At 51.7% G+C, this 9,313-nt stretch overlaps 1 protein-coding gene across 1 annotated transcript; it reads left to right on the top strand.

Moving 5' to 3' along the window:
• Nucleotides 1–1,255: 1,255 nt before the first annotated feature.
• Nucleotides 1,256–3,028, top strand: TLNRD1 (talin rod domain containing 1). Its single transcript, XM_027571151.2, has one exon. It carries the CDS (start codon nt 1,293–1,295, stop codon nt 2,379–2,381), a length of 1,089 nt encoding a protein of 362 aa, XP_027426952.1. The 5' UTR covers nt 1,256–1,292; the 3' UTR covers nt 2,382–3,028.
• The last annotated feature ends 6,285 nt before the right edge of the window (nt 3,029–9,313 follow it).

Below are 9,313 nucleotides of genomic sequence, written 5' to 3'. Positions count from 1 at the left end.
ACGGCCGGGCGGCGGCGGCGAGCCCGGGGGCGAGGCGCGGACGCGGGGAGGAGAAGGCTCGGGCGGCCCCGGCGGGCGGCGGCGCACCCACGGCCCGCGCCGAGGAGAAGCCGCGCGGGGAGAGGAAGCGGGCGTCTTCCCCTCTGCCTCTCGGCCCCCGCCCTTCCTTTCAGTTTCTCCCGGCTCGCTCGGAAGTTGGAGGTTGACGAAAATGGCAGGAGCCGGGGCCCGGGCGGGTGGCCGCAGCGCCGCGGGGACCTTCTGAGTTGGCGTGGCCGCCGGGGAAACGCGCGCCGGGCGTCCGATGCGCAGGGCCCGGGGTCTCGGGAGAGCTCAGCCGCTGCGGGCCCCAGGCGACCAGGCGACCGGGATGGACTCGCGTCCACAGCTAGCGGCCGGCCGCAGGGCGCGCGGTCGGGGAGGGCGTGCCGCCTCGGCGCCGGGCCGCGCGCTGTGAGCCGGCGAGGCGGGAAGGGGCGGCCGCGGCGACCGGCGCGCCCGGGCGTGGCGGGCGGGCGAGCGCGCGAGCGGGGCGGCCGCTGTGCGCAATCAGTGCAGGCTCCCGCCCGACTCTGACTCGGCGCGGCCGCGCCAGCACCGGCCACACCCTCGGCTCTGCCGCCGCCGGCGCCGCTTTCCCGAGAGCGGGAGGCAGGAGATGCGCGCCGGGCGGCCGCGCGCTCCACAGCGCCAGCCGGGGCCGCCGTCGCGGGGAAGTGCCGCCCGGCGGGGTCAGGGCGCCTGAAAGCCCACGTGCGCCGCCGAGCCCGAGGTGGCTGACAGCAGAACCCGCCCGAGCCGCCGCCCGCGCTCCTCCCCGAGGAAGGGATTTTGATTTCAAAGAAAGGAAGGAAGGAAGGACAACTCCCAGCTTCCCCCTCCCGCCCTCCCGCTCCGGCGGCCGGGCCGGGCCATGCCCAGGAAGGCGGCGGCGGCGACGGCGGCCCAGCAGAAGGGACTTTCCTGGCAGCCCGGCGGCGAGGAGCGCGCTCCGTGAGTTTGCTCTGCCCGGTTCATGGTTCCTGCAAGCCCTCCAGGAGGCCGAACGCTGCAGCCCCTCCCCGCGCCCCCAAGAGCCTCCTGCGTCCTCTGGCCCCCCGGCCCGCTCTGCGCCGCCCGGGCTCCGGCCGCCGCAGCCCAGTGCCCTCTGCCCGGCGCGGTGGATGGCATGATGGTGCGGGGAAGGCACCGCGGCCCTGGCCAGCTGAGTCGCGACGGCCGCGGGGGCGGCGGCAGTGGCAGCGGCGGCGGTAGCGGGCTCCCCAGCGTTATGCCAGTGCCCCCCGGGCGCGATGGCTAGCGGCAGCGCTGGGAAGCCCACTGGCGAGGCGGCTTCTCCGGCTCCTGCGAGCGCCGTCGGGGGGGCCTGCTCGCAGCCGCGGAAGAGGCTGGTGTCCGTCTGCGACCACTGCAAAGGCAAAATGCAGCTGGTGGCCGACCTGCTGCTGCTGTCGAGCGAGGCACGGCCCGTGCTCTTCGAGGGCCCCGCCTCCTCCTGTGCTGGCGCCGAGTCCTTCGAGCAGTGCCGGGACACGATCATCGCGCGCACCAAGGGGCTCTCCATCCTCACCCACGACGTGCAGAGCCAGCTCAACATGGGCCGCTTCGGGGAGGCGGGGGACAGCCTGGTGGAGCTGGGCGACCTGGTAGTGTCGCTGACCGAGTGCTCCGCCCACGCGGCCTACCTGGCGGCCGTGGCCACGCCGGGCGCGCAGCCCGCGCAGCCGGGCCTGGTGGACCGCTACCGAGTGACGCGCTGCCGCCACGAAGTGGAGCAGGGCTGCGCCGTGCTGCGCGCCACCCCGCTGGCCGACATGACGCCGCAGCTGCTGCTGGAGGTGTCGCAGGGCCTGTCGCGCAACCTCAAGTTCCTGACGGACGCGTGCGCCCTGGCCAGCGACAAGTCCCGGGACCGCTTCTCCCGCGAGCAGTTCAAGCTGGGCGTCAAGTGCATGAGCACGAGCGCGTCGGCGCTGCTGGCCTGCGTGCGCGAGGTGAAGGTGGCGCCCAGCGAGCTGGCCCGCAGCCGCTGCGCGCTCTTCAGCGGGCCGCTGGTGCAGGCCGTGAGCGCCCTGGTGGGCTTCGCCACCGAGCCGCAGTTCCTGGGTCGCGCGGCGGCCGTGAGCGCCGAGGGCAAGGCGGTGCAGACCGCCATCCTGGGTGGCGCCATGAGCGTGGTGTCGGCCTGCGTGCTCCTGACCCAGTGCCTCAGGGATCTGGCGCAGCACCCCGACGGGGGCGCCAAGATGTCGGACCACAGGGAGAGGCTGAGGAACTCGGCCTGCGCCGTGTCTGAAGGCTGCACCCTGCTATCTCAGGCTTTACGGGAGAGGTCTTCGCCCAGGACTTTACCGCCAGTGAATTCCAATTCTGTGAATTAGCACCCCGCCCCCCTTCTTTCTTCCACCCCAAACTAGAGGAAGATACTTACTCTCCGCCCCTCTCCATTTATACCAAAGAAATCCCAGGGGAAGCTCCCCCCACCACCCCATGTCAGACGCTCCAGAGGAACCTTCCAGAGAGCGGGGCCATGCGCTCCAACGACACTGGTGCGCACGGTGCGGGGTGGGGGTGGGGGGGCAATGCCAATCTACGCACACCCAGCAGGGACCTGGAGGTGGCGCGCCCCCACCGCGCCCCAGCACCTCTTCTGGAGTTCCTCCACTAAATTTTCTTATCAATTGGGCAGGAAGGAGGTCATGGGTTCGTTTCTTTTTTGGTCTTTTTGTTTTTTCCTAATTAAAAGAAAGGTTACCTCAGTTTCACTCCTTAGACATGGATGTAGCTACCTTTTTTGTATGTTGTTATTTTTTTAAGCAATCGTGTTGGATTAGGCGTATACTTGGTGTGGAAAGAGTATGACTTTGCCATGTGATTTGCAAATGGGAAAAGCTACTGTGAGTGTGTGTTTTATTTTTTAATTTACACTATAGAGTGGTTCCCCCCTGCCCTCCCCCCCCATGTCAAGTTTTTACCTTGCATGTACTGGAGTATTTATTTCATCTATTAAAATGTTATGTTTCTCAGATGGCCTTTTGCAATTATTGTTGATTTTCAATAATTGTAATAACGTTGCATGCCTGCATGTCGTCTCTGGAAGGGCGCCCTGGAAAGGGTAGCAGTTTCTCCCCGCCTTAGCCCTGTCTCCCTTCTTCCTTGAGGGTGACCTCTTTGAGCAGCCTAGAATTCGAGAACACTGTCCTCGCAGAGCCGGGTGCCCCGGGAATGATCGCAGTATGCATGGTGCCGGCGCTGGGCTGGGACATGGGGGTTTTGTCTTGCCTCTGGTTTTTCCTGCAAAGTACTTCAGCCCCCTCTGTGTCCGCACCTCTGTCTGTCCTGATGGACAGTGGTTCAGGCTGACCGAGGTCTGATTTGTATTCTGCCTATCTCAGATTCAGGCTCTTCCTAATCCTGCGTGGTACCCCACCCTTCCCGGGTCAGAGGATCTGTTTACTGGAGCTGAAAAGTGCACTATAGCAAGGACTTTTAGGAGACTGTGGCCTCTTTTTTATGTGGGTGGGTCTGTTCACACAAGACCCAGTCACTCCTGATTGTAGGACAATCGCAGGGTCCTAGACTGTTTAACGGAGGGAGAGGTATTCTGGAAAGTGTTAACTTTTAGAGCCATAACATAGCTGCTGGCAAAGGGCTGATTTTTGTGACCTTGATCTAAGATCTGCCCTGGTTGATCTTGTGTTGGAAGAAGGCTTCATTAACTGAACTTTGGAGTTATTTTAAGGGAGTTTGTCCTCTCTGCAGACATTTTAAGGAAAACAATTGGGGAGGGAGGGGTGTATAGTTTTGCTGAAGCTTGTTAAGTTTTGGACGTTTTCCCACTGAAAGTATAACATTCTCAGTGCTTGCCCTGGGAAGTCCACATGGGTAAAAACTCCTACATGCTTTAAATTTGCTCAGTTTACATTTTTCTTCAGATTTGTTGTGCCTAAACCTTTGTAGTTCCCAAGGATCTGAGAAGAAAGCATTTTTCACTGTAATATGTTAGAAAGTCCTATTGACTGTTTTACTTGAATAGCTGTATTTATTACAAGAACATCATATTCAACGTGTAAAGCATCTTTAAACCTGTGTTGGGTAAGAGTAGGATCTGGGAGCTGCTCTGAATTTGATGTTTGGGAAAGTCTTAAAGTGGTATTGTACCTACATTTCTTAGAAACAGTCAAGGGAGCTGTTGTTTCTCTCTTAGGCCGGGTAGGTTTAAACTTTTAAAGTCTTTAAAAAATGACAGTGACCTTGAGAATGTTTCTTCCTCTACCCCCTGCCCTTTAGTCTGGGTGGGTCAGGTTTGGGAACTATCTGTGGGGAGGAAACTGAACCCACGTGCCAATGACAATCCTGCTTGCATATAGGACTTTTACTTATTTATTGGATATACATAAGTAATTATAGAGTTTCTAATTATGTGGTTCATTTAGCCTATGCAGATCACAAAGAGTAAACTGAAAGGAACAAAGTAAAACAAAATGAGGGCCAGAAATTTGTAAATTTGGTGTTTGATTAAGACAAAAATGATTGCCAATTGTTCCTTGGACTCATTCCTTTTGCAGAAGCAATTTTCAGGACAGTGCATGCCAAAAAAAAAAAAAAAAAAAATCGCTTTCCCTGTCTACTTGGATGAAGTTAACTAGCTTGCCACCAAATTAATTTTGAAACTTCTTTTGTCTTAGCCAACTGGTTGTGGCTCTTTACATTTCTGTATATTAAAGATGTTGACTTGTAATATTCAAGATCTCTGTCCTCTGAAGTTGTTAAAAGTTTCGGTGGTGTTTTAAAGTCCCCCGCCCCCCGCATTCCCCCCCACCCCCCGTCTGTGAGATTAAGGGTAGGATTTTTCTTCCAGCAGGTGGCTTGAAATGGATTCTTGTATTTTTTTCAGCAGGAGCGCACGGCATTTTTGTGTATCTCCATTGCTTCCTTAGGCAAGGGATCTGGACCCAGGCCTTTGACATTTTAGCTTCTAGTGCACCAGCTGGCTAAACTTGTTTTTGAAATAGTCCTGATTCTTAAAAAGGAGCATCTCAGACCTATTTCATTGGGCTTAATAAGGTCAGCAGAGAAAAATCAGAATGGCCTGATTCTTTTTTTTTTTTTTTTTTAATTAAACCACATTAGAGTTAATTTAAGACCTGAATCCTTGGGCTCTTTTGACTTCCAAGGGCAAGTTTTCGTACACAGGCTTAATGGGCACCGTCCTGAGTGGGGATGTTGAAAACCTTCCTTTGAATGGTCAGGAGAGAAGGAAATCATTATGGCTAAGTTCTTGGAACAAAAACCATTATTTATGACAATCAACCCAAGTAAATGGGACAAAAGGCTTTCAAACACAAGACTTAACTAGAAAAGAGCTCTGTCTTTCCCGAGCTGTTTTAAGCTTGGCTTTTTTCTCTTATTCATTGTGGGTTGATGTTGGGAAATGAAGAAGTTGTGTGTGTGTATGTGTGTGTGTGGTATGTGTATGTTCTTCCCTACACCATCCTCATCGCCACCTGAGTTTTTATTTCTAATTTAGGGTCATGTTTCTCAAAATCTAAAGACTTTATGACTATGGAAGGACCAGTTACATCTGATTGGTTATTACTATTTTTTTTAAAGCTTGCACAGGGATCTAAAGCATCTGACAGTTTGAAATAGCTAATTTTAACAGAAACACCTGTTTTTCGGGATGAATGTGACTATGGTAATGTGCAGATCAGGCAGAGATTTTGAAGAACGTCTGCCACAGCCCCTTCTGGTTTTTGCTGGTACAGAGCTCGGAGTCAGGGAAGAAATCTGCAACCTTCCCCGTGCTTTCTGCCATGGGGCCGCACCTTGGTCCTCTGGGTTTCCGAGGTGGATACAGCACCATCTCTGGGTTTCCAAGGTGGACACAGACATTCGTGTGCCCTCCTGGCAAATTCTTGTCTTGATTTAAAAAAAAAAAAATTCTTTTTAAAATTTTTTTGCATCAGTATGTGTGAAATGAATTGGCCTGTTTTTACCTAAGTCGGGTCTTTCTTTTTAGGGTCCTTTGGACAGGGGAGTTGTCTGTTTCCACTTTAGTGGTAGAAGGCTCTAAGACTGACTGTCCAGATAGTATCGGGGGGGGGGGGGGAAGTGTGATACTGGTGTCCTTGATAGGGATTGATTGCATTTAACGGTACAGCCCTTCAGGCCAGGGGCTGGCCTGCCCGGGACATGTGTGATTGCTTCTTGAAGTGAGCGTCTGTACAAGATGCCTGCAGCAAGTATACATATGCAAGGAGTAAAATTGTTTCTGGAAGTGAAAGTGAGAATGGGCGTCGGTGCAGCAAATCCTTGCTGGGGACAAATGCTGTGCTGAGCCCAGGGGGGTGCAGCTGTATGTGAGACAGGGTGCCTCCCCTTGCATAGACTCTGGGCCCTATCCCAGGCCTGATCAATCAGAAACTCCGGGGCGGAGCGGTCTGAATTTTGTCAAGCTAGATGATGCTGATGCATGCCCACCCTGGAGAGCGGCTGGTCTGCAGAGCCTGCTGGTTTTCCTTTTCTTCCTGGCTGACTCCGGGAGCCCCAAGTGCTTCTGTATCAGGAGGAAGCAGCATTTCTGCAAGTTTCTTGTTTGCTCAGGTGTTTTGTTTTGTTTTGTTTTTCCCTCCTGGATATTTTGAGCCCTTTTCTTCAGATTGAGAAGATAATGTAGTCTCTCCTGCCAATTTGGAACTGGCAGGTTTTTCTCTTGCTGTGTGTGTCTGGGTGTGTTTACAAGGACAGAGTTCGCCCCCTCCTGCAACCCCCCTTCGAAATGAACTGAAGTCATAGAATAGTAAACTGGCAAATTAGCTCTCTGTGCTTTTGCGTGTTGTTGCCTCTTGTCCTTGAAAACTGGAACAGGCAGACACCCTCATTAAAAATCAACCCTTTACTTCTTGGACTGTCTAAGAAAGAGCACTTTGCTACTGAGTTTAAAGTACTCGATTCAGAACCAGATGAAGCATGCAGACTTACTCCAAAGCTCACGTGAGGGATGACCGAGTCTGCAGTATATTCAGGAAGTATGTCCTTTAACAGCCAAGCTGGGATGGTCTTTCAGAGCTTCCCTCCTCACGAGGGTGGTCCCGGAAACTGGCATCGGGGGATAGCAGAGTCCGGGCCCCACCCCAGACCTACCGGATTAGAATCTGCTCTTTGGCAAGATCTCCAGGTGATTTCTGGGCACATTAACGTTGAGAAGCACTCTTCTAGGAGACGAATATAGAGGCCATGGGTGAACTACGGCCTCATTCTTTACTGTGGGAGCTTAGGCAGTTACGTTTATTTAGATCTTTTCAGCTTTTAAGCATGTTCACCTATGTTATGTAATTGGGTCCCTAGAGCAGGATTGGGAGGTGGGCAGGTAATTACTGTGCATGTCATCTAAACATTTGTACTTCTGTTCTCCCATTGTAAAAGTTAAATATTTGTGATGAATTCCCATGATGTGTAAGACCTGTGATGACCTCCATAGGCTACTACCACACAAGGTCATTGGGAGTATGATCTAAAACCCTTCCTGTTAAAGTCAGTTTCCCCTAATCTTGCCTTTACCCTTCCCTTAATCTGACACCTCACAGACATTGTGATGTGCTCAAGGATGTCCCAAATAAAGAGCACACATAGCCCTCTCCCCTTCCTCTGTCATGCTGTGTAGCCCACCTGCCCAGGCTCCCTGAAACATTGCCTTAAGTTCTTCAAACCGCAATGTCAGTCAAACATTTCAGACTCCAGGGAGGAATTGGAATGCTATTTTAGATTTGCTAGCATAATTTAAAAATGAACCCACTTTTAAGTATTCATAACCACATGTATTCGAATGATGCAGAAGTAGGGCACAGAGAGGGAAATTTTAAATCTTGTGTTTCGAGGGGAAACAGATATGGTCCGCACTCAGGGTTACTGAGCGTGCTTCTGAAATTACCAGCACACCAACTGAGTGTTAAAGAGTTTCTGACTTTGTTCTCATTGCCTGGATTTCAGACAGTACTCAAGATACCATTCAAGTGAAAAATCACAATTAATTGCCTTGGTTATATTATCAGTCACTTTTTCTTTTAAAGGGCTTTTGATATTATGCCCAATGTAGGGCTCGAACTCACGACCCTGAGATCAAGAGTCTCAGGCTCTGCCAACAGAGCCAGCCAGATGCCCCCATCAGTCAACTTTTTAGGAGACCCCGACTGGATGTCATACCTCCAGAAATTCGAGATACATTGTAGGGATCCTGGTCTATTCAGTGCTTACTGATGCTCTTTCCATTTCAACTTAGCTTTTTGTTTGATGACCATCTTCTTCCTGTTCTAAAATTAACTGGCAAGTCATTTGAGCACCTCCCTTTGGGTAGGATTTTGGTATAAAGATTTTCCTAAAAGCTACCTTGGAGGCTAGGTTTTTACTTGCCCGTTCTTTCTCCTGTAAGTCCCGTGATAAAGATATGTCTAAATGTGTAAGTCTAATTCTGGTTTTATCACTTGCAATTTAATTTTTAAGGTGTGTGGGCATTTCGTGTTAGTAACGGTGTGGAAAGTTGTCCATCGAACCAACAAGAGCTCATCTCATAGTTCACCTGTCTCGATGATGGATTCACTACCACCCAGCATCTTCCACGATAGCATCTCTCTTTATGTCGAGTCTGTGCTGTGGACATGAGTCAGACGTGGCTGGTGACCAGGGAGAGTCCCAGAGAGATGGCTTTAAATCCAATCTGGCTCAGCCATCAAGTCTCTGATCATTTAGGACAAAAATAGGAGTTTTTCCACTGACACTACACATAGACCTGAAGTTTTAAAGAGGCATTCTTCTAGATGGTTTAAATGTTCCAGTTCTGACATCTCTGGAGTTCAACCCAAAGCTTCTTGCCCACTAGAGTTTCTGGAAACACTGGCCATTCTCGATTTCACTAGGACTTCTTTATCCTGGGCAGCTGGGGAACACCTGATAGAGCCCTACTAATAACAGATGAGGGCACGAGACCACTGTCCTATAGGGTCAAGCATGCTGATAATGACACGGTATTGTTGGTTGGGTCTAGAACAGTGTCAGGTTTAGCAAGTCTGTTGGTAAAACATTTCTGATTTAGCAAACACTTACTAGGCATCTGGGACAGTATTAGGCATGTTCTTTAGATCAGCTTATTTAGGAGGAATAACTCAAAGCCACATGGATATTATTAGCAACAGTCCTAAGAAGCCCCATCCTTTGTTGTCCTCAAAATCGATTTGAGATGCTGTCTTCTGATAGAGATGTTTTCTGGGTACACCATCCTTTTGTGCTACATCTGCACACCTTTGCAAAAAATGCA

Source organism: Zalophus californianus, chromosome 6 (genome assembly GCF_009762305.2).
Source record: "Zalophus californianus isolate mZalCal1 chromosome 6, mZalCal1.pri.v2, whole genome shotgun sequence".
Classification (NCBI taxonomy): Eukaryota; Metazoa; Chordata; class Mammalia; order Carnivora; family Otariidae; genus Zalophus; species Zalophus californianus.
The sequence above is the reverse complement of the archived record's forward strand: the minus strand, read 5'-3'. Positions and strand labels throughout refer to the sequence as shown.

Excerpts from the sequence above, each read along its gene's own strand:
- TLNRD1 (XM_027571151.2), top strand. The coding sequence starts at position 1,293 with ATGGCTAGCGGCAGCGCTGGGAAGCCCACTGGCGAGGCGGCTTCTCCG.